The 24,722-nt window shown below is 39.8% G+C and overlaps 1 protein-coding gene across 1 annotated transcript in view; it reads right to left on the reverse strand.

Annotated features, from left to right (window-relative positions):
* The window catches only part of syne1a (spectrin repeat containing, nuclear envelope 1a), a 185,856-nt gene that overhangs the window by 21,628 nt on the left and 139,506 nt on the right, over positions 1-24,722 (reverse strand). Inside the window, exons 91-125 of the mRNA XM_041806166.1 lie at positions 23,227-23,340; positions 21,336-21,497; positions 20,688-20,882; positions 20,413-20,586; positions 16,757-16,948; positions 15,928-16,059; positions 15,646-15,743; positions 15,260-15,410; positions 14,454-14,582; positions 14,159-14,323; positions 13,176-13,391; positions 12,982-13,083; positions 12,777-12,896; positions 12,493-12,693; positions 12,225-12,398; positions 12,001-12,132; positions 11,297-11,493; positions 10,966-11,098; positions 10,688-10,870; positions 10,418-10,567; positions 10,119-10,295; positions 9,864-10,019; positions 9,623-9,778; positions 8,843-9,013; positions 8,584-8,717; positions 8,184-8,388; positions 7,340-7,522; positions 7,107-7,253; positions 6,816-6,970; positions 6,172-6,319; positions 5,994-6,088; positions 5,670-5,904; positions 5,056-5,250; positions 3,271-3,396; positions 368-523 (exon numbers count right to left, since the gene is read on the reverse strand). Of these exons, the coding sequence (XP_041662100.1) occupies positions 368-523; positions 3,271-3,396; positions 5,056-5,250; positions 5,670-5,904; positions 5,994-6,088; positions 6,172-6,319; positions 6,816-6,970; positions 7,107-7,253; positions 7,340-7,522; positions 8,184-8,388; positions 8,584-8,717; positions 8,843-9,013; positions 9,623-9,778; positions 9,864-10,019; positions 10,119-10,295; positions 10,418-10,567; positions 10,688-10,870; positions 10,966-11,098; positions 11,297-11,493; positions 12,001-12,132; positions 12,225-12,398; positions 12,493-12,693; positions 12,777-12,896; positions 12,982-13,083; positions 13,176-13,391; positions 14,159-14,323; positions 14,454-14,582; positions 15,260-15,410; positions 15,646-15,743; positions 15,928-16,059; positions 16,757-16,948; positions 20,413-20,586; positions 20,688-20,882; positions 21,336-21,497; positions 23,227-23,340 (5,559 nt within the window). The remainder of the gene's footprint in view (positions 1-367; positions 524-3,270; positions 3,397-5,055; positions 5,251-5,669; positions 5,905-5,993; positions 6,089-6,171; positions 6,320-6,815; positions 6,971-7,106; positions 7,254-7,339; positions 7,523-8,183; positions 8,389-8,583; positions 8,718-8,842; positions 9,014-9,622; positions 9,779-9,863; positions 10,020-10,118; positions 10,296-10,417; positions 10,568-10,687; positions 10,871-10,965; positions 11,099-11,296; positions 11,494-12,000; positions 12,133-12,224; positions 12,399-12,492; positions 12,694-12,776; positions 12,897-12,981; positions 13,084-13,175; positions 13,392-14,158; positions 14,324-14,453; positions 14,583-15,259; positions 15,411-15,645; positions 15,744-15,927; positions 16,060-16,756; positions 16,949-20,412; positions 20,587-20,687; positions 20,883-21,335; positions 21,498-23,226; positions 23,341-24,722) is intronic.

Consider the following 24,722-nt stretch of genomic DNA (forward strand, 5'->3'; position numbering starts at 1 on the left):
AATAGGGAGGTGAGAAAGAGGGAGAACGAGAAGGAAGTTACTCAAAGAAGAGCCAAAACATGAAAGGAGTTGGGTTTTATTTTTGGGTTTTTTTTGGAAAGAAAGATTGTGAAAAGAGCAAATGGAAGATTAAATCAAAGCTATAAAACACTTGAAGGCAGACTGAGCTGAAATTTGACAGAAAAATCATATAACTTGTGCAACAACAAGAACACACTCGGACCTTTTAATTCTTTTAATCCTTTTGCACCCTTAAGCAAACATACACTCACAGCTCAAAACTTCCCAAAGAAAGAGCTTCTGGTGAAAAATCAGCGTTTAAGAAATACAGGGAGAAAAAAAAAACATTTTTACTGAATGAATGTACCTGGTGGCAGACCTCCTCCCACTGTCGCTGAAGCAGCTGGAGGCGCTCCTGTAGGACTGTGATGTCATCCCCGCTGACCACACCCTCCAAGGAGTCCCTCAGCAGGAACAAGGAAGTGAGGTCATCAGTCCAGCCCTCCACGCTGTTCTCCAACTCCTGCATCCACAACATGACAAGGTATGACTTAAAACGCACAACCGGGGACATCCAGAGTCCTTAAACTAAGAAGATCCACTCAGACCAGCCTGTTCACACTGATCTATTTTTGCCCTCATCACCAGCAGCAAAAGTCAAACAGAGCAGAAAACCACTGAAGCTCAACTGCAGCTGCTGCATCCACATAAACAATGATGAGAAAAACCCGAACAGCACACAGACAGTCAATGTTACAAGGCATTTCACAACAAGACACCAAATTCCTTCTTAACAAAAGAATTTCTGAAAATACCATAAAAATAACCAAGAAATGTCACAGTCTATGTGGAATACACAGCCAGGTTTAAGGTTAAAGGCAAGATAAGGTAACAGAGTCATCCAACCTTGCATCTACTCCTCCTCCTCCATCACTGTGACGGTTCTGCTGCAGCGTAACCATTTGTAGACCCGGAGAATGTCTTCATTACGCAACACACACACACAATAGGAAGCACAAACACACATGCATTTATACTCCCCCACATCAAACACGGATGCTCACTCTCTCCTTGCTTGCTCACTCTCATGCGCACGCACCCTCTCTTTCTCTCTCCATTTCTCTCTCCCCCACCCCCTCTCGCTCCTCAGCTGATGCTCACTATGTGCAGCTTCTCTCCTCCTCCTCCTCTTCCTCTCTCTTTAGGATGACGTGTCATGCATGAAACATGACTGCATATAATGCCCAGAGGCAAACTCAAACTGCTAATGATGTTTATGTGAACTTCATACAGAATAAGGATGTTTGCTGCAAGAACAAATTTGTATTCATCAAGCAGAATCTTGGCATCGATCCAGCACGAGACATACTTAAAATTCTTGACTTTAAGATGGACTCACTTTTAAATCAAGAAACGAAATGTAAGTCTGTAAAAACAGCTTAATTTCATACCTTGTCTATAACTGAACAGATTGATTTCCTAGCTTAAGGGCAGTGAATCAGTTTTATCTAAAAACTAAAACCTAAATTTTCTCTTTAATTCCTCATCTGTGCCCCTTGGGGTTTGCCCAGTTGAGCACTGGTGGAAACGCCTCATCAGAAGGAGAAATAGCTTGCGTTTTCTCTCTTTCCATTTACAAGTAAATCACCCAAGCCTGTGGAGAGTACAATGATCTTATGTGACTGGTCAAGACTTCAAACAATGATAACTTTAAATATGAAACTTCAAAAATTAAAATCAAAAATAGAGAGTAGCCTTTCTGAACTTTGGAATCATATGACGTTAGCTTTTCTGGCCTTTCTGGGCCTCACCCTGATAAGTATCCAATATTACAGTGAAAACTTACACTAAAACTAATAAATCTAGACTGAAATTATGCATTTTTGCCAAAAAAAAAAAAAAAAAACTAAACAAAACTAACAAAACAAGACAAGACAATATTCTCCATGTTAGTTTGATAGTTAATTCCTGCACTCCCCCCCACATGCTCACTCACTGTCCTGTAATCATCAGCTGTTCACATTACCTGGTCACACCTTTCCAACAGCACTGCTCCATTCCCTCAGTAGAGCAGCCCTAGATGACATCATTGGTCAACACCTCCACCACCACTCCACAAGGGGGATGGATTTTGCCACCACTCAGGGCAGACACCCATTGATCATGTTATGTCGCCAAAGAGATTGACAATAATTTGATCTCAGAGCTATGTAAATAAATATTTATCTTTGAATAAGTCACTCGTCTCTCCTGATTGAAATTAAATCAACACCTAAATTGGAAACAAAAAGCCAAAACAGAATAATAATAAAAAATAATTAATAATCTAAAACTATTATAACTATGGATGTAAATTATTGCAGACCTTGTATACCCACTGTAGCTGCAGCCTTTTGTCTGTAAAATGTTCTTAACCATCCTCTAAAAAAATAACCCATAACGAGATTAATATACTTGTTTTGAATTAAATAGTTTTTGACTGAAATTAAGTTTTACTAACAGTCTGGTGACCAAACAAATGAGGTCATAAAATGAGACAGCAGCTGCCTGATAACATGCTTTTTTTCCTGCTGCCTGTCTGTCTTTAATGTGTTTGTCCTCATCGCTGGATTAAAGGGGCAAAGAGAGGACAAGTCTGCGTATGCTTACGTGAATAACTGAGACAGAGAGGGAGAAAGAGAAACAGAGTAAGGAAGATTATGTGTAATGTATATAATGTATTGAAGAGAAAAAGGCCAAAGAGATATTGCAACAGCTGTGATATTACCCTTTTCTGCCTGTGGTTAGACTCCAAAAAGTATTCTTAATTACTGGCTTAACACAGTAATGTCTACATACAATTTTCTGTGCATAAATGCTGTCATGCATTCATTTTGTGATATTGTAACATTGTTTAGATGGAAGTGAGGAATCATGGATGTCGAGCAAGATGACTGCACACTAAATAAACCCAGACAAACCATCCTGAAATTTTAATGAGAACATTTTTATCCCACCATCTTCAGTCAGAACTGCAACAGCATTATACAACTGTTTATTTGCTACACTGAAAGTGTCAATGATGGTTTTGCAGGATGTTGAAGATTTTAAAAGTACAACTATAAACCAGGGAGTCACTTCAGTCTCCTCATAGCTTCTCTTTTAATTTATTCAATATTTGTTTATAATTGATCTTAAACCTGCCTTCCTTTGCCTAAAATAAAAAATAAAATGACATTCACATTAACAGCATTTTTGTAGTTGATGCATAAGTTTTTACATTCTGCTCACCTTGCATCTGATTTGCTCTGAGTGTAGTTCCTCATGGTGATCAGGCAGTGGCACAGACAGCTTCCTTTTAAAGGCCCTCAGTTTCTCCAGTGACGCAGTTATTCCTTTCTCGCATCGCTCCCAGTTCTGCATGAAAAACACACAAACACACACAGTGGGAATTAGAGCATAAAACACACACCAAAGCACAATCACAGGCGGAACATCTCGGAGTCTGAGGAAGAAAAATTGTTATAAATTCTCTCCTCAGCTGCAGCAGTTGCACCAGTAAGATGCAGAATACATAATCACAAGCTACTGGGCATACATACACAAAACACACAAAAACAACCCGAGGCAAAAGTCAGGCCACTTTAATTACTGTGCAGCAGTGAGCCCCCTCAGCTCTGAATGTCCCAAACAACACCATGAGACAGCAAAAAATCCAGCAGTGAACGAAGAGAGTTAACACAGCTTCACGCCAAGAGAGGGAGGTTCTGCTCCAAAGGGTACAGATTACAGCTAATTTTAGAGTCTGGATAATGGTACAAGCTCACAGTAATATTTGGTAAGAAATGCTGCAGCAGAGTGGCATTCCTGAAGCAGAGGAGTGGGGAAAAAGAGAGCCAGGGTAATATAAAGATAGCTTCTCTGTCAACACAAACCAAGGGCAATAGATAGAGATGATTACTGAGATTTTAAGCTATAATGTTGGAAGAAACCGTCCTGAATGCATCTTTTAAACTGCGTCACTCTGGCCCATTCAAGACAGGCTACTATCACAGCCTGCAAATCCACCTCCCAGGGTTCAAATCATTACAGCCCACTGCACGTTGTGTCTGAGTGTGTAGAGATGTGTGCCGCAGGCTGGCATTTTTTTGTAATGCTTGCATTTACAAAAGTGTGTGCATGCTCAGGAAAGTATCTAAAGAGAGCAGTGAGCATGCTTCATTTCTATCCTCTGCTTCTTTTAATGATCTGCAGGTGAAATTTTTGCATAATTGATGCTTAACCTGGTTCGAGTGTCCTGTATGTGCACAGATGGAAGAGCTAATTATGGGTTCAGATGGCCCTCAGCAACTGTCAGTGCACTTACACTGCATCAAGAGATGGCCTCTGAAACTGTGTTTTCACCAAGAAATCAAGCTCAGTTCAGTCCAGTATGGTGTTTAATTATTTGCATTTTCAGTGTGAAAAGTTGGGAATGGTACCAAAACAACTGATCCACCCTTCTGTTAAGGTACCAAGCCAAAAGGGTGGAACTAGACTTGCTGCAGTGGTCAAAATAATAGTGTTGCAGTGGTAATAAAATTTTTAGTACCAGGCTGAACAGTTTTTCTCCCTTAATTTGTTATGGACATGCTCTAAAAGGAACGGTGATATCAAAATGACAAGTCGCAAGCTGTTGTGATGTGCTGAACATGTACAAACTGGCTCTGAGAGCCAGCACTTTTGTTTGAATGACAGGACCTGGCTCCTAGTTTCTTTTTTCCTTTTTTGTTGTTGTTTAACAGACATAAAAAAGCCTAAATACTACCACATGAAGAGCTGTATGAGAGCTGAACCGACTCTTATTACTGATCCAGATCTAAGAAAAAACACAAAGACAAAAACTTAAGTCCTATCACTACCAGCAAGGTCTGAGGGATATTGGCTTTGGAAACTCATGCAAAATCAAGGCTGACTGTAACAAACCATGCAAAACTGTACCAAACCAGTTCCACCATAACTAAGCCCTTAGCACTGACTGTGTTTAGGTATGGCTCCATATATCCACATCATAACACAACACTGATGAATGCTGACCTTAAGCAGGCCGTGCAGCTCCCTCCTCTGCTGCTCCAGGCGGTGGTGAGCATGCCTCCATCGCTCCTGAATCTCCATTAGCTCTGTCTGCAGGGTGGATTCAGCTTTGGGGTCAGCAGATAACAGCAGGCTCCTGCCAGCCTCCACTGTCAGGATGTAGCCTCCCTGCTGCCTCTGCAGCACCCGCTCCTTTAGCTGGAGGAGCAAAGATGGGGACAGTGGGCAAACGGGATACAGGTTAACTAAAAGAGTCTACGATTGGAGGAGGGATGAGGGTTTTATTAGTAGAAGTTTTTTATGTTTAAATCAAGTATGGAGTTTGGAAATTCACAAAAAGTATCTGATGATTGTTTACTTGTTTGAAAGAAAAAACTCAGCAGACATCAAAGATATCTTTTAGTGAGGTTACAAATGATGCAAATTCTTCAAAAAAGCTTTCCTAAAAACACTGTGGAATGGCAAAGTCAGTAAATGAAACCACTCTAAAATAAACTTGAATAATTGTATTCAAAACTATGACCTGCAAAGTCATTAGGCCTAAAATATTTAAGATAACCCTCTCTCAGAGGAGATAAGAAGTAGCTTACTGTAACCAGCCTGAACCTGTAGCCTACCTGTATCTGATCTAACAGATTCCTGGCTTGCTGCAGGGCGACCGGCTCTCCTGCCTGATGAACATCTGGATCTCTTGTCACTTCTTGAAGCCACTGTGACAGCTTCTCTGCCATCTCTCTGTAGTTCTGCCACTGACGGACCAAACTGTCAATAACTCCCCGGCGCTGTTGTGCCCGCCTTACGACACACTGCCACTGATTGCTCAGCAAGGCCAACTTCACACTGAAGTCATCCCTGTTGGAGAAATATGAACCAGAATAAGTCAACGTAGGCTGCTTTCAACTGTTCCAGTGTAGCATGGTTATAAAGGACTTCATGTTTACCGGTCATCCATTTGTCCCTGGTCCAACATGCGATGTCCATCACTGATGATGGAGTACAGAATTTGTTGCCTGCTAAACATCTCTGCCTGGAACAACTGCAAAAAAGCTGAATATTAAATACTACACTCCCCATGCAAAGACAACAATAAGTGTACTTATACTTTAATAATTCTCTTACCTCATGGTCTCTCTGCTGCTCCAGCAGACTCTGATAGTTTCCTGAGATCTCAGCAGCCAATTTCTGTTCAGTCTGAGACAGGAAGTCCATCCACGCCTCGCACTTCTGGAGGAAACTCTGCTGCTGGAGCAACACCGCCTGTAGCTTACTGCACGGGCAGAGGGGAACAGAAAACTATCAGAGCATAAAGTTATAAAAGAAAAAATCATAATAAAAAGATGTTTTATGGACCACTATTGCTAATTATAGCTTCCCCGTTTTTATTGAAAATTTTAAATTATTGTACCTTTGTGGTGACTTACTGACTATAAATGAGTAATAAAGACTTGTTTTTGAAGTATACTCATATTATCACCACATTATAAATATGTAAACCCTTTATTTATCTTACAAAATACTCTTTGTATTTTTAGTAGACAGCTTAAAATATGCCCTCGCTAAATGGCTTGAATTTCACAAGCTCCAAGCTTCATTTTTTAATGAATTAAGTTTTATCTTGCTGTTTTTAGGACAAGGACAAACTATTCAAGATGCAGTTTCTTTCTTTGCCTTTTGTTTATCTAGGTGGATGTTTGACTTGCAGTTCTGTGCTCCCTGTCCACACAGTGCAGCTACAAAGCAGTTAAATGTAAAGGTTTTTGTACCTGAACCTCTCTGTGAGGTGAGCAGAGTGAGTGGCCCAGGATCTGTTGAGATTTTGCAGCCGTTTCACATCTCTGTCGCTGACTGGGAGTCTGTACACTAACTCATTAACACGTTCCAGGTCTGGAGACAAACTGCTGAGCTTCAACAGGTGAACCTGGAAACAAATCATTACACCATTTTACCCAGACAGCCTAAGGAACAAAAAGGCTATATGCGTCAAAATAAAGAACTAAAGAAGGAACAATAACTTGTTTTACAAATATATGAAGGGACAGCAGTGTTTTTAATACCTTCAGTTTTTCCATGCGTGTCTGTACCGCAATGAGCTCTGGTGACCCGACTGAGTCAGACTCCTTCAGCACCTCCTCGGCCTCCTTGGCCTTACAGATCAATGTGTCCAGCTGCTCTCTGAAGCCCTCACAAGCCTGAGATCCAGTCTGCAAACAGCCAGAAACACAGAGAATAAAGTTAGAACTCACCCTTATTCATAAATTGGGATTGAATATGGAAAAGTTGTATGTACCTGCAGTATCTCCTGCTGCCTGTGAAGGCCATGCTCCAGTGTTGCAAGGCGATGTGTGAGTGACAGGTTGTCCGACTGGAGGGCTGCTGAGGAAGAGGCGTCAACTTGGCTCTTCAGCTGCTCCCCTAAAGCCTGTAGCTGCTGGAGGGTCTGCTGCACAGAGGCCTGATCACTGAGGCAAGCCTGAGACAACAGTGTGAACAGATAGAGGCAAGTTAGAAAAAGAATCAGTGAGATTTGAGAAAAGATGTTGCATTTATTTGGACATTAGTCCCATAGGAAAAAAAGAACCCTTAACTTTTTTAAGAAACCTTCAGATTTTGGAAATTGATCGCTTCAAAATTTTTACAAGCCTCAGTTATGTTAATAATTACATAAAAAGGAAGGTAGAGAGTTTCAATAGCCCTAAACCTGTATTTATAGCTTACATTTACTTAATGTCTTAAATACTCTTTCCATCAGTTATCTTGGGTAAGTAGCATTCTGCTTACAGGGTTAGTGACAACGTGTCACTAGATATCACCCAGCATGGCCCTACAAGCACAGCGTGACACCAGGAGACCCCTGTAGTGTAAATCAGGGGCCTGTCTTTCCCTTTGCAGTCTCCTTTTCAAAAGGCTTTTGTTGGACTGTGCTGTGAATCTACATTCAAGCAGACAAAAGGGCAGAGTGCAGTTTGGTATTCGGCAAAGGGGATTGAGGCTTTGTGAATCCTCACAGTGAGCTGACAGAGCTTATTCACAACATTTCAGAAACCAAAGGACATTGAGGGTAAACAGGAAAATGTCTACTGGTTTATTCCAAGCAGACTGGATGTCTGTGTTTGTGCCCCGTCTCTACTTACATTGCAGTCGTTGATCCAGGCACTGCTCTCCTCCTCTGTGATCTCCCGGTCCGTGGCACTCTTCAGCAGCCGGTCAGCACGTACCTCCTGCTTCTGAACTGCTGTAACACACTTGCTATGCAATGACCTGTAGGACTGCCACAACCCCAGCAAGACTTTACTGCTCCTCTGCTGCTCTGAGATCTGCTCTAAAAGGCAATTCCACCTAAAACAGGAGGAAAATATTGTTACATACTGACCAACCTAGAAGCAATTTGACCATTTCAAAGGTCCCGCAATGAGTTTTTAGCTAGACAGAAAAGGTCTTGATTTCTCCAGAGGGGGTGCCAAAATAAGTAACTACCAAATGTTTCTCACAGGAGCTTTAAAACTTTCTAAAACATATGATAGCTTCATTTACCTAACGTTGACATCTTGCAGGGCTCTGTTGAGTGTTTCCGCCACAGATGGATGGCACTCTGCCAAGAGCTGCTGTGTAACAGAACCAAACTTCCTCAAGCTGCTCTCCTGTTTATCCATCTCCTCCTGTAGGTTCTTTAAAACACAGATCCACCGTCAATCTTAATTTCATCCTCATTGTTGACTGTCACTCTGTGAATGACGCTCTGTTTTATGTTTCTATGTACATTAACTTCCAAGGTATTTTCAGCACTTCTCACCTCAAGACTCTCCACCTGCTGCTGAACTGCCTCCAGAGACCCGTTGAGGAGGCGTAGCCTAGACACGGAGTATCTTCCCTCCATCAGGTAACCATTTATTTCTTCTGAAGCTCGCCGGTATAGCGTCCACTGCTCCAGCACCGACTTCAGACTCACTTTCATCTGACTTATCTAAAGACAATGATGGAAAACAAAACATGAAAGTATAATACATAGGACTGTCAAACTTGAACAAATTAATCGCAATTAATCAAAATCATGAATTAGTGCCATTTTTTAAAAATCATGATTCACTGCATCCTCTATTGCCCCTTTCAACACACTTTGGTTAGTGCGCGTCAGTGTCTCCCTGCAGCCACAGTGATATCAAATAACTGCTCCTTAACATCTAATTTCACTTTGAAAACTCACAGACAGTTCAGTGGACAAGTAAAAAGTCACTTGAACCTTTAAGTGATCTCTAGTTTCATTTTCAATCCATAACAAGTTCCTTTTTCCATGGTTTAGTCCATGTTAAAATCTTCAATCTACCTATGAAAGCAGGTCTGTATCCAAAGAGGAAGTCAAGTCCCCTTGGTTTAAGTCCAAAATGACATGAACAGTTTAAACGCAAAATACTGGAATTTTTAATTCAATAGAAAGGGTGAGATTAATCATGAGTAACTACAGAAATTCTGAGATTAACTGCAATTAAACATTTTAATCTTTTGATATGCCTAGTCTTAATGCATAATAGAAAAATTAAGCATCAGCTATGTGTGACTTGTCCTAAGAGCTCACCATGTTGTCCAAGTTAGCCCAGGACTGGTTCAGTCCTTTAAGGGTTTCCTTTACAACAGAGCAGGCTGCTTCCTTCTTGTCCTGGATAAGTGCATTCCCTCGTTCTTCGGCTTTTTCTAGATCCTTCTCTTTTTCCTTCACTGATTCCTCCAACTCCTGCAACAGTTAGACAATTTTCTTTGTTTATTCAGAAATAGTGGCATCAAACTATGTGTGGCATCCATAATAGTGTAATACATACCTGACAGTCTTTGAGTGCATTCTGCACCGATGCTACATCCTCTATCCTATGTCTCTTTTTCAGTTTCTCCTCTTGGAGTGTGAGCCATGTTTTCAAGGCCTGAACTCCATTTTCATGCTCCAACCAACCTTCTAAAAGTCTTTCCAAAACTTGAATCTAAAATACAAAGATTTCAGACAGTTAAAGTCTAAGCAAACAATAAAGAAAAAAATCTAATATTTCTTTAATTTGTCTAGATTATGACTCAAATTTCACCTTTTCAGTGATTAGCCCTTGCAGTATCTGCCATCGTCTGTTCATGGCACCAAGCTTCTCAGCAAAATCTGTTTTGTCACTGCGCTTTCCCTCAACATCCTGGCTGCTGATTTGCAGCACAGATTGATTTACAAAGTCCACAGTCAACTGTTTACAAGTCAGATCAATACGGAAACCCTGTGGAACACAAAACATAAACAGAATGTGATAAGGAGGAGGAATAAGAAAGGAGCAGCAGAAAGCTAAGACTACTTTTTGATTTTGCATCCTTTTAGAATGATAGAACTATTGTTTTGTACCTTATACTTCTGTAAAAAGTTCTGGACCACTTCTGAGCCAACAGCTGCCATAATTTTGTCCTGATCTTCCTCTATAATGTTTTCCATGAGAGAAATCCAGCTCATCAGCTCTGCGATGGCATGCCGTGATGCAAGTTTCTCCATCTGCAACTGATGGATGTGAGCACAGGGTTTAATAATATAACAAAAAGCCCAAAAGTATTATGAAGTACTATCAGCTATGTTATGGTAATAGAAAACTAAAGACAACTACTGAGTGCTTTGTCAGACCTGGTGTAGCTTCTCTTGCACCACAGGAATACGAGTCAGCAGCTCAGCCCACTGGGTGTCAATCTGACCCAGAGCTGTCCTGAGACCAGCCGTATCTACTCTTTTCAATCGTAGAAGCTGGTTGCCCGTGCTAAGCACAGACGAACGAAGAGACGACTTGGCATCCACCTCTTTGGAAAACTCCTATTAAAAAAAAGTCAGGGGAAGAAAATCAAATCAAACCATGTATTCATATAAACTAAATATATTTGAGTGTAGGTGATTTTTTTCTAACTGACCAGGAAGGCATAGAGGTGATCCCTGACGGTCTCCAGCTCCTGAGGCACTGTTACCGACTGTGTCGTCCAGAACTCCAGACGGTCAAGAGCCGACTGCAACCAGTGGCTCAGCTCTGCCGACTCACTCTGGTACCTGAAATTTGTATACAAAATAAACTGTGAAAAATAACATAATTCTGGCCTTTGAAAGATTTATGAGTTCTCTTAGAAACATGAACAGTTAACAGACAGGAACATTTTGTCTGACTCACATAGCAACAGAATTGATTTGACATTTGATGTGTGACACATTGTCAAACAAAACAAAGTCAGCCTATTATTATAGCCTGACCTGCTCCAGTGTTTGAGCGTGGAGTCGAGGCGGTGCAGCTCCTTGTTGACCTTGGTGGTGGAGGAGAGCCAGTGTTCTCCCAACTGGGTCAACTGGTTCTCCAGGTCTGAGCAGCTGACTGACAAAAGGAGCCTCTTGCCCTCCTCCAGGACCTGGTAGAGCTGGGGCTGATGCTCCGTCAGACTGGACTTCAGGCGCTAAAGAAGAAATGATTCGTATCGGTTTCATTCGTAAAAAACTTGTAAAAAAACATCTGAAATTTTTGGGGTGTGTTGCATGTGTGAACACAGAGGGGTAATTTGCCAGATTTTTCTTTTCAACCAGCCCCCTAATACAATTTTTACATAAAGTTAGGGTGACCCGATGTGTGAAAATGGCAGGAAATTTTCAGTAAAAGACACCAAAAGCAAGTTGGTGAAGGGGACTCATTATATCATGGACTGGTGCACAACTGCTGCAATCGTTGATGCTTTAAATGCATTTATTTAATGTATATGGCAGAGAAAACACTGTAAGAGACATTTGTGAATAAGAGACTAAAAAAGATTGCAGGGGGAGGATGTCCTGAAATTTTCTAGAAATTTTAAGTGTGCATATGTGAAAAACAGTTGTCGCTAATAGAGAAATTCAAAAGTGCCATCTTGGTTCTGCATGCAACCTTTCTTTCTGCATCTTTCATGCAAATTCAATAAAATGTTCTTTACCTGGTAGAGACTGATCCTTTCAACGAGTCTTTCCTCTGTTTCCTCAACCAGACCGACAGTTGGGATGCTACACTCCACAGCTTCCAGCTGTCTACACAGAGCCTGGTACTCGTCCACAAATCTGCTCCATGACTGTCAAAGAAAGGAGGAGGATTATTGAATTCTACATGGTTCGTAAAAATAAAGTGAACTTGTTCTTCTTGTTATCCTTGACTTTTTCACACCTCCAGTATGCCCTCCAGCTCCACCCCTCTCCTGTGGGCCTGTTTGAGCACACTGTGGGCTAAGGCCATCGTCTCCTCCAGAACCTGGCTTTCCCTCTGTGCCACCAGAGCAGAAACTTTGCTGTAAAATGTCTGGGTGAGGATCATATGGCCTTCCAACCCCTGGAAAAACTCCTGAAAACAAGAAAAAAAAACAACATTAGGAAAAAAGGACATTGCTTTCTGCATTTCTGTGGAATGCTTTCTCCTTTTGTAACTTCTTACTCACTTTGTGTTTGTCTAGTAACATCTGGACTTCTATGACAGAAGCCACTGTCATCTTCTGATCAGCAGCCATCTTGTCCTGAGCTGTGTCCACAAGGTCTGTGAGGTCATGCAGCGCAGCTTCATACTGGGCTTTGAGGGACAAGCCGTGGTTTAGGCTGCTTCGTCTGGATCCCACCATTAGCACCAGCTCCTCATACGCATCCTGAAGAAAAATCAAAAGGCAGTCACAACCAATTACAGCACTGAGAGATGATGAGTCCTGGGTAAGAGAGATGTTAAAATTACCTGTAGTTTGAGAAACTCCTGGTTGGAGATTTGGTCGGACTGGAGTCCTTCTGCTCTGGTTTTCAGTTCTGTAACTCTCTGCTCAAACTCTCTCAGACTCTCATCTACCTCTGACAAAGTCTACAAAAGATGAAATAACACCGAATACAAATACATTCTCAGAGGCTAACTCTGATTAACTTTGTGTTTCTGTATCTGCTCATACCTCTATCTGTTTAGATGCAGGTCTGTCCACAGTCCCAGCCATCTTCTGCAGCAACTGGTGTTTACTTTCAGTCAGAGCCGTGAACAGCATCCTTAGCTCATTCTGCCAAGGACAACAGAAGCAATTATCACACAAAAGAAGAGCAAAATATGTTTTAAAACCAGTTTGCTGCTTTGACAGTCTTGATGTTGTACCTGGAAGCTCGAGTGCTCCTGCAGCCGGTCCCTCATGCTGTCACAGTGTTGCTCCAGGGTGGAGTCCAGGAGTCCCATCCTCTCCTGGAGACCCTCCAGTGTGTCCTCCATCAGGGCTCGCTCATCTCCTCCACACAGACGACCTGCTTCTCCACCCAGAAGGTCTCTGCACAGGTTTACCTCACTGCTCATCGCCTTCAGCTGTTTATAAACACCCTGAACACAAGAGTCAGTTTGGATATTCTATCCAGTATATTTTTAATATTGTTGCCTGTTTCTGTGAACTTAGAAAGTAGAGCTTAGATTGGGCCCAAAACATTAAGCCCAATCCTACCTGAGCACAGTCTCACAAATTTCCAAAATAAATGAAAATTCCCATAAATTTCAAATTAATATTCCATAAAAACTCTCAGTGAACCTTTTAAAAAAATATACAAACATATCCTCAAAATTTACAAACAAATCCCCTCAAATTTCCATGAATTTCACAGCAATTTCTCTCAACATTTCAAGCAAATTACTTCAATGTAAAGTGACACCCTGGATAATCACCTAAAACACTCTAATAGCAAAAATTATTGCTATGTTGTAGGAAAGCCAAAATGTAATATCCTCATATGTATGTGCAGGGGGTTAGGAGGTTAAACTTGACAAGTGACTATTAAAGTTTGGAAATATAAGTCCCAGATATTTTAATGGAAATGTGTCTGTAGTCAAATTGGATTTGTGCTGTATGTGTGTGTCTTCAGAAGTTGTTCATAAGTTATTTAAGAAAAAGTAGACAAAAACTCTCAAGACTGGGGTCAAATACAGTTATGCTGATCTGTCTGACTGGATGATCAGACATCAAATCTAAGGCTGGGAGTTGGAAGTGGGGATCCTGGTCCAGACTGCCAGCCAGATCAGGCTGGTGTTGGGGAGACAATCTAACCTCTAACTTAAAGTGTCTGTTAGCAGTGTCATAACAGTAAAAGCTTTAGTACCTCTAGATTTGAAAGTTGTGTCTCTGTGTCTTCAGACAGCAGAACAGGACCAGAGAGAAGCTGATTCTCTGCAGCATCCAACCATGAGGAGGCTGCTGAGACTGCAGCATAAAGGTCCTGCTGGATTGTTGTCCCTGCTATCAGTTTACTGTCACCATTTGTGGCCTAGAAGAAAAAAGTAATATTAAACCTGTATTTTTAAATCTGCAAGTGAGAATATTTTGGCTGTTTATCCAATAAATGAATTAAACAAAAGTAGAAGGAGATTTAAAAAGACAGAAATTTTGAGATTAACCTCTTGGGAGATTCTTTCCAGGTTCTGGCTGCAGGATTCAAACAAAGCTCTGGGAGAGCGTGAATCCTGGGTGGCAGGCTCGCCTCTGAATACCATACTGGGACTAGACAGACGAGACCGGTGGAGAACCTGCATAGAAACGTGATGTATTAAAGACACATTTAAACCAGATTAGTAATAAATATAACAATAAAGGTGCAAAATAACACAAGAGGGTCAATAAAGCAATTAAACTTTATTCATACAGCCCCCTACAAAAAGATGAAATTGCAGTTGCAAAGTGCTTTTAAAAGGGAACAGAAAAGGGACTGACAAAAAGATGAATATTAAAAAAAATTAAAAAACTAATGCACACCAATATGAATTCAGCAAAACAAATAAAAGATGGATAATAAAATCATAAGACATAAAATTAATAGTTAAAGAAATACATAGCACACACAAAAATCCTTAAAATATTAAGAAATATTTAAATGTTAAAAAAACTTCAAAAGATTCTAAAAGTACATGATGTAATGCTAAAAAAATCACAAAAATCAGCTAATCAATGAAAAACACTTAACACTAAAAACACAATTTAAACTTTAAAATGTTTATTTACAGGCTGAAAGAATGATGATTGTGATAATGAAGTGAGTAAATATGACAGATAAACATAAAAGTCTTAAGGAGTAGATTTAAGACTGACTGAACAGATGGGTTTTTAGATTGCAGGTGAGAAGAAAGAACCAACAAAATGCACAAATAATGAGCTAGAGACACACAAATATCACAATTTTAGAAACAAAATTGAGTGACAGCCGTACCGGGCTCAGCTGGTCCTGTTCTAGTGTGTTGAGGGAAAGCTGTAGCTTTGTGCTCTGATCCTTATTCAGGTTTTCCCAGCGCTGCCTCAGCTGCTCCAAAGGAGACAAAGTCTCAGGCTCCAGCAACACTCCTCCTGGGACTGACATCTCACTGTGAGAAGGAGAAGATTATATTATGATAAAAGGCTGCTGATATTTGAGTGATGTTTGATTAGCAAGATTAAATGTGCCGAATGTTTACATAGCTTTTTTTTTTTTTAAATAAACATGTTAAAATAATAAAATCTCCCACATATTTAAATCACAGGGTCTTCTCATAACAGTGTCAGAGAAATGTTTGCTCATTCTGTCAAATAGAGAAAAGTGAAGAGTGGGAGATGAAGTACCTGTCCCCGTTGGGTGTGGTCTGGCTCATTAACTCTTCTCCAACACTGGCGACGGACTGGAGCAGCCGCCTCTGTTCAGCTACCTGCTCCTGTAGCTCCTTTGAAGGCATTATAAAGCATTTAGGCCACAGTATATAGGAGTTTAACTGGATCTATCAAAAAAGTATCCACGTCCAATGTGAAAAAGATTACAGTATGTATTCAGGATTCCTGCTAGTTAAAAGAATGGTCATATTTCCTGCTCAATCCTAAACTAGGTTTAAAAAAATATGTTTTTCTTACCCTCTGTCGAAGTAGGTTGTCGTGGTGCTGCTGTGTACGTGTGGATCTGGCCTGAGAAAGCCAATCCTGGACATTAGGACTCTGAGACAGAGATGTGTCTGTCTCACTGTCTTCCTGCTCCTGCAATGAACCCTGAAAGAAAGAAACAAAGAAAGATTTCAACACTTATAAAAGTGCTCTTAAACATCACATGGAAAGAAGGTGGTAAAGTCAGCTAAAGTAGCTTGTAACACTGGTAAAGATTTGTACACAACCACGTAGATACCATTTGTTATTGTAGTATGTAAATAAAGCTTTCATTCAGATGCTAGCATTGCTAACATTTACAGACTCTGGGATAATATCACACAAGAAAAAAGCTTCATAAAAAACCTCATAAAATAAAAACCTTTAGCTCCAACACCTTCTTGTTGCTAGCTAGGGAGACAGCAAATGCCACTATTTAGTATAAAAGCAGACTGTATTGAATAACAAGGGTTTCCTTTAAGAGAGAGGTTCGTGTAAAAACACACCTGGGGCAGTACATTTAGAGTTAGCATGTGATGAGATAGCATCCTTTTGTCTGTTGTATGAGTCTATTGTGTGAGTCACATTGGGAGTTGTTGTTCCATCATGGAAAACAGAGGACTTTTATGAAGGAGCATGACGCAACCTTTGGTATTAGGACAATACTACCATTGATACTTCAACAAAGAGTCACATAATGCAGGACAGCCACACAGAAAAGACAGTGACAGAGAGGAAGGAAAAGCTGGGACACTGACAAACATGTGCTGGTATGTAGAGGGAAGCATGTAAAAACAAGAGCACAGGTGACCCCTGATCTAACCTGTATGTCAACTTGTTTGTCCTGTAGCATCTGCTGCAGCTCCACTAGGCTGTCTTTGAGGGAGCGCAGTTTGAAGGTGAGCTGCTCCGCCTCTCCCTTGGTCTCGGCTCGACCCTCCAGCAGTAAGCTCTCGCTGTGGACAGACAGCTCTGACAGATAGGACACCTTCTGCTCAATCTCAAAGAGCATGTTCTGGAAAGACAAGAATCAGTTGATTACAACCAAGCTATGACCTTAAAAAAATCATGAATAACAATGACAAAATCCTGACTGTTTGATGTAAATCTTAAAGACTCACTCATGTTGAAACTAAATATTAATTTACTCCATGTTTAGCTTATTCAAATAAGCCTACAGCATTAAATAAGGTTGTTATTACAATCACAGCTAGTATCAGATATTTAAGAGTTTTCTTCGCCTCAGAGATTTTCTGGTTTAGTGGTTTTCACCAAACATAATCTATCAAACTGTTCTTTGTAGCATACATTGCTAATGGGCAGGATGCTTAGAAAGCCTGCTCTTTTTTCTGCATCTCCTTTTTTTTTTAACTCTTCCAATGATCTGTATATTTTTCCTGAATTATTTAACTTTATCCCAAGCTTATTCTCATTCCCTTCAAAATCCTTTTCAACATATCCCACTGACTCTCCCCTTACATTCTTTAACAGCAGAAACAGCAAAGAGCAGACCCTCCCCTTCAACGTCCGGCCTGTGAGTAAGGAGTGGCACCATTGAATGGAAGTGGAGAAGAGGGGGATTAAGGTTGTATCCCCTCCTTTTACTGCAGGACACAAGGGCCCTTGGCCAAGATGGAGACGTAATTCTCTACTGAGAATTTGTCCCTCAATAATGAAACGCACTGCTTCAAAACTCTTTCCTTTCTATTCAGTGCTGTCACTATTACACTTGGAGGGAAGGTAGAGAATCTCTGTTCTCTCAACTCTTTCTTTCACATAAGAAGCTCGTAAAGCTCAGCATGTTCAAAACCAAAATCCTAATGGCCATTTCCACTCTTTCTGAACAGAATCAAATTCATTTACATTTCTATTCAGTGGACTGAGTTGAAATGAGGACTGTAAAAACTGAGTTGGAAAAAAATGAGAATTTGAGCTGCAATATAGTGATTTTCTTATAAAGTTAAAGTTTCAAATGAGCAGACTGTGGCTGCAAAATAAATAGTTCCTGGAGACATACAATCAGTAAAACTAAATTAAGCAGCTGAAAATGAATTAATAAAACCATCATTCAGTTGGCACATCCTCCAAGAAACTTCCAATCTGCTGACACTTTTATTTCTCTTAAATCAAAGTTGAAGGTTCACATGTCTACAGTTGCCAATTATCAAATTATTACAATACATTATCATATTATCTATTTCAATTTTACAACACTGCACTCAAACTTTAATTTTTGCATTTTAAAACTGCTGTATTAAATTTTAGCTTCTGTTTTTGCAACCTTATTTCCAAAAGATATCTACTTCGAGAAATGATCTAGTCTTGCAGACAGTATTGACCCCCTGGAGAGACGGATCCGCAGCACGCAGATCTTAAGACTTCAGCTCAACAGGAGCCATATGTGAGCTTTAATCAGCTTATTGTCTCTTGGCTGCTACAAACACATGCACACTTACAAATGCGGATTTCTTTACTTGGAAAGCAACATTACTGTTCAAAAGCCAATTATGGTTCATTAGAGGGTTAATGTTTTACCACTTATTTACATTAGCCTTGATGTAGCGGGTTAATGGATACGATTACACAGGAGTTTTATGCAGTTTCTTTGAGTATACATTCTTATTTAGATACAATACTTCTTTGCGTTATCAGTCAAGGTGCATCCACATAAAAGTTTTGTCAGCTAAAGTCAGGAAGGTGAGGGGGCCATGCCAATTGAAAAAGTAACATGGGTTTAAAAATGCTGAACTTTAATACCATAGATAAATGTAAGAAAATAAAAATAAAGAACTTCTAAAATCTATTTTTTCTCAGAAGTAGATTTGCATTCACTGATACAGTATAATTGTTTCCTACTATAAACACACCATTAATCATTTCTTTTCAACTGTTGCTGCACATACTTGATGCACATACCTAAACATATGCATAGTCCAGATCAGCAGTTCTCGACTGGTGGGTTGGGACCCAAAAATGGGTTGTGGAGCTGTTTTTAGTGGGTTGAAAATGTGTCAGAGAGTCTATCTGGGGATTTTTTTTTATCATTGTAAATGTACCCAAACTCGTAAAAGATTTCTCTATGGATTTTTATGAAAACTTGAGGCAATTTTTCCGAAAAGGATAAGGAATTTTCCTAAAACTTTTGAGGAGTTTTCTTTGGGCATTTCCCCCAAAACTTTTGGTACCCTTCTCTGGGAATTTTACTATGAATCTGTGAAAATTTCACAAGGAGCTAAAAACTTTCACCAGTTATTATGAGGACTTTTCCCCGATTCTTTCACTAATCTTGTCCAATAATATTACGGAAATCTTCAGAGGAAATGTCTTGGGGAATTTTGGGAAATACCACTGGAGAGTTTTTTTTTTTAATTATCTGGTATTTTCCCAGAAACTGTCAGAAATCTTCTAGGATACTTTTATTTTTTATTATTTATATTATTAGTCTTTTTTTGTCACATTTCTCTCCGGGGTCTGAACAGCAACACCTTTTATTAAATAAATCTGACTGATTGAGATATATATTAGAAATTTGCGTCTTTATTTCTCATTGTGGAACTTGTTGTGGGTCTCGAAGCTAGACCAAATGAGAACTGTTCGTCCAGATACACACATCTCCACATATTCATATTTCATACAAACTACTAATTCTATTTTGACTTGCTGCTATTTCCTGCTATTATTTCTACGCATGGACTGAGTTGTATTTTACTGCACAAATTTTTTCTTTTTTTTCCCCTTTATCTTAAACTATGCTTATATCTTATACTTTAATGCTTATATTATTTACATGAGCATCCAACATGCCCCATAAAGCTGAATAGAATGTATGATTCAGTAACAGCTGCTTTCCCTTAACCACAGATACTTACTCAAGAGATAAAGATGATATCAGTGCAAGAGCAGCATGAGTTGGAGGAAAACCTCCAGACTGGTAAAATTAAGTTTTAGGACTAGTGAGGACGGTAATCAGGAAAAGACACAGGGTTAAATCCTAATCTTAATCCCATTGTCATTATCCTTAAAAAAGAGTCAATTTAGTGAACAATGGAGGGCCCTTTTCCTGTTCTTTATCAAACTGGTCCCAATTTTCTGTGCCAGATTCTTCTACTTTCTGACTGATATGTGACTAAAATAGCAAGAGTAGCATAATACCAAGATGATAAGCACTATTTCTGCTTATTGTCAAAGTACTTTGTAAACCTCTGTTTTTAAAAGTGCAATACAAATAAAGTTTATTATGTATTATCATTATTATTTTTGGAACAGTGATGCAGTCAGATTCATCCTCCAGCCTTTGAAAGATCATTTTTTATAAAGCTGTAGCATACAGACTTCTCTGCTTTGCCCAAGACAATTGAATCATTTCAGCAAACATTGACAAGTGTTGTATATCAGGAAAGCAGAAAGATGCACACTACCTGCCATGAGAATGACTGCTCTCTTAATAAACTAAGGATCTGACTGAAATGTCAGTCTCACCTGACAGTCTGTGAGCTGCTCCTCCATGTCTAGGTCTTCGTTAAGCGGCTGTAGTGCAGAGCTCAGACTGGCACGAGTGCTGAGCAACCAGTGATCAAGCTCTGCAGCCTCACTGTGGTAACGCTGCAGCGCCTGCTCCTGTCGCTGCTCTTCTAGCTGCTCACTCAGTTTCTCCTGAAGCAATGGAACAGGTCGAATTTAGCCAAAAAAATCTTGCTAAAAAAAGGATAACAGTATGCATACTTGCAAAATCTAAATGATCAGTGAGCACCTACCTCCAGTAGCTGCCGTTTCCCAGAAGCCTTCATTCGTATAGTTGCCATTCTCTCCCCCAGCACAGTGAGAGTAGACTGAAGAGCCAGCTGATCACCGGGTTCCCCATCGCTGTCGCTGTCTGCCAGCTCCTCAGAAAAGCATGTCTGTAACTCACCAATCTCATCCTGCAGCATCAGGATCTCGTCCATTAGAGCCTGGATGAACAAAAATCAGAAAGGTATGAGAGACAGAATGTCTGACATGTTTAGAAAAGAACATTTTTTAAGGAAGGGGAGCAAAGATAGTGGGACAGAGAAATAAAGGAAGGCTTGTCCAAATTGTCTGACAGTAACATTACAAAAAGGAGCTGCTGTCACTGTGTCGTTGGCATGGTAACAGAGATCAGTGCCATGCAGTCTGTGTAACCATTGCAAGGGCTAGTGCAATATTAAACCCCTCAATCATTCTCTGTTTTCTTTGAACAGGCTTGTCTTTTTCCCAAGAGACGTCTTCTGTTCTGACTGCTATTGATTTTACACTGAACGTGACTGACTACTTTCAGGGTTTCCATCTATACTGTAGTGCACTTTACTCCCCTTTTTCTTAATCACACACATTCCCTATTACCCCAGCATCTCCAGGCACCTCTAGCCCCTCCACTTCCTCACCTGGTGTGCAGCCATCTGGCTCTCTGGGCTCTTGTTAGGCTCTAGGCCTTCATTGAGTGCCCCCTCGATGGACTCCATCTTAGTAGAAATGGACTGCAGGGACTCCTGATAATGCTGCTGACGCTCCAGTGCCTCGTAAAGACTTTTCTGCTTCTCACTGATCTGTGATAGGAAGGGAGGACAGAAAAAAATAAATAAATGAGTGGAGGCGCAATCAAGATAGTAGCTGGAGGGCAACAGTGTGCCAGGAAATAACCAACTTTAACAGTGATTTCTGTTATGAATTTTAAAAGTAGATTTGGTTAGAAATATATCTTGTATTCAACTGAATATCAGCTAAAGGTTATATCCATGTTCAGGAAATTGATACTTTAGAATTGACAATTAAAAAAGAGGATTTTTTTAAAAAGTAAATCTATGGGGCAATGGTTGGCCAAGCAACTGACACAAACTGTTTTCAAGGGTTGTATTCCTTGAGATAGAAGGCTTGAGTTTGACTCTGACCCCTGGCACCTTTCTTGTATGTCAACATCTATAATCTCACCCCAATTCACTACTCTGTCTATTGTGCTGCCCTTTAAATTAAAGGCAGAAAAATATAACTCTCATTACAGTTATTTCCTAAAACAACAGTCATAGTATTACATTTTATTGCAGAAGATTTTCTAGCTTTAGTCTTATGGCAGGGGTCATCATCTACATTTGTAGGGCCAGCTTTTTTCTGGACAGATGCTTTGTGGGCCAGACTTTCACAGACCTTCTTATGTGGACAGCATTATACACAGAAAAGAATGATCAGAAACAAATAATGTTGGCTAAAAAGGAAGACACATCCTATTCAATGTGCCCTCTAAAATTTAAGAGCTCTCACTGGTAAAAATCAGACTTTTTAAGGCTTTAAATGTAAAAGGTCTTATTTAATACTTTTTAGCCCTTTTCAAGGATCCACAGGAACACTGCTTTCAAACTAACGAAAGAATAAAGAAAAAAGTGGTCTAATCAACACATTCTTGTTTAAATATTTTTTCTTTTCTTCCAAAGTAAGCACAACTTTCAGCCCTTAACAGTGCGATCAGACCCTATCACCTGCAGCCACAAGGGGGCGAATGAGATATTTTGACTACATATTTCTAGAGCTGTAATGTTGTAAATTACTGAGCTTGACACTCATCTGTTTTGATTCTCAGACAGGGATAGTTGTACTTTTTAAGGCCCAGAGACAAAGAGTTGATGCAAAAAAACAGATGGGAATGGACTGATAGTATGTTTATCATGCAAGCTTACGGAAATGTTCCACTTGAGTGCCTCTTTCTAAAAATGTTTTTTAGGTTTAAGGTTTTTATATACATTTCAAGACTGAAATGCTAACCAATAGCACTGCTCTGTGCCAGAGCAGAGAAACAGAAGGTAGGGATTAAATGTACTCTTTTCTGGTACAAATCTATCTGTTATGATACTTCTAATAATCAATGGGCCACTGTGGCCGATAGACTTGGGGAATTTACTTCACAATAAATAAAAACACAGCATGGCTGTTAACTTTCAATAGGACAGTGACATCAGCTAAGAACAGAATGCACTGAGATGAACGAATCAACAAGTAGTTCATAACTACTACTTTTTATCTGTTGTAGTGTTAGGAAGGTGGGGTAATTCCCCATTAAGACTGGTGATGTCATGGGCTCAGATTTTTGCCCTGCCCAATTTAAACCAAGCCAGGAAAGAGGAGAACAACTTTCTAACGGTCTAAATCAAAAATTCATTCACACATACATCTCAGGGTTTTTATATGTTTACAGCAACCTTATTCCAGCATAACTAGTTTGTTTAGACACAAAGTTTGTATTTCACTTTACAGGGACTTTAAATTATGAGTGATGTTCATACATACCACATTCTTTAGTGTTTCCCAGGATCTCTGCAGATCGTCCAGGTTAGCAGCACTTGACTCCATGGAGGGGTCGTAGAGTTCTTGGAGGGGGGCTCGGCTAAGCGAACCTCGACCCTGTTAGAAAGAATAATAATAAAACAGTAAGCACCAGCTTTGATACTGTATGTATTTATGCTAAAGTGTTTCTGGTGTTGACTGCAAATGATGCTAATATGCTGTGTCCTCAAACTTCAACAATGAATATGAAGGTTGAAGGGCAGTCTGCAGCACATGATATAAACCACTTTATATGGTTCAAGAAGCAGTGAGAATAATACTTTTTTTTTAAATAAGAAAATGCAAAGGACATTTTTTGCATTTTCAAACTGAGATAGCAACTAAGCTTGGTATGCTGAAGGTTAATAGTTAATGTAGTCGACTCTTTACAGACACATCAGGCCACAAAAACTTTCACAGAAAGGGTATGGACCAAACTGAAGAATAAAGGACAGCTTCTGTGGTATCTGAATTAAGTGTTTTTTAATCTCTAGTTAAGGCCCATTTAGATAATTTTAAACTCTTTCAAATTCCCTTCCTACAGTGTATTCCCATCTGCCTTTGACCATACTGATTTGTCTTCTTTTGTCATAGTAAAACATTTCTGGCCCTCCTAACCAAAGCTCAACTGTCTCACTGCTTGAACTTTTTAAGTCATGGCTGATGCTTATCTACTTCAAGCCAACGCAGCTATTCTTTAAGTCATTCTTATTTCAACATTACAAAGCAGGTGGAAAAAAGACCTCCAGCAAAGTAAATCTGCAAAAAAAAAAAAAAAGCTGGCAAGAAGGGAAAGCAGGAGCAGCATAGCAACTCGCCAGCTGTCTTGAACATCCTATGTGTTCATGGTGATGACAGAGAAGTCATTTATTGGTAGTGGAAGTAATGTGGTGGCAGTGGGATTGACTGCAGGGTAATCATGTCCATCTGAACTTTTTACATTCAATAATAAAGTTTGAGGTTAATACAACAGAATATAGGGCTGTCATGAAGGTCGATTTTTAAACTTTGACTCACTATTAGCAAAAATCAAAGCATACTGATGCATGTTTTAATACCACTGCAACAAAATTATACATCTTTGGAACCAAAGACTGGGACATTTTTTGCTTTTAATGAAGGAAAATATGTGCCATTTTTGCCAGTGTATTTAAGCATTTGCCATTCCACACAAACACATGACATCTGCGTATCTTAGACTTTGCTCTTGGCATCAAAAGGGTCAAAGTATCATAAGTTTTCATCATTTTAATAGGATGTCTGTAAGCATATATGCTGAAAAGATTCTCCTTATCTTAAAAACTAAAGTCAAACTTTAATCAGGAATGTTGTCGGTTAATAAAACCTATTTAAGGCATGCACACCGTCCAAAAAAAGTTAGGAAAAACTCACAGCCAAAGGACATTCATTTTCCATGTGAAATCAAGAATGTTTTGTTAAAATGGACATGTTCTGCTGTA

The sequence above is a fragment of the Cheilinus undulatus genome, linkage group 14, assembly GCF_018320785.1.
Source record: "Cheilinus undulatus linkage group 14, ASM1832078v1, whole genome shotgun sequence".
Taxonomy (NCBI): domain Eukaryota; kingdom Metazoa; phylum Chordata; class Actinopteri; order Labriformes; family Labridae; genus Cheilinus; species Cheilinus undulatus.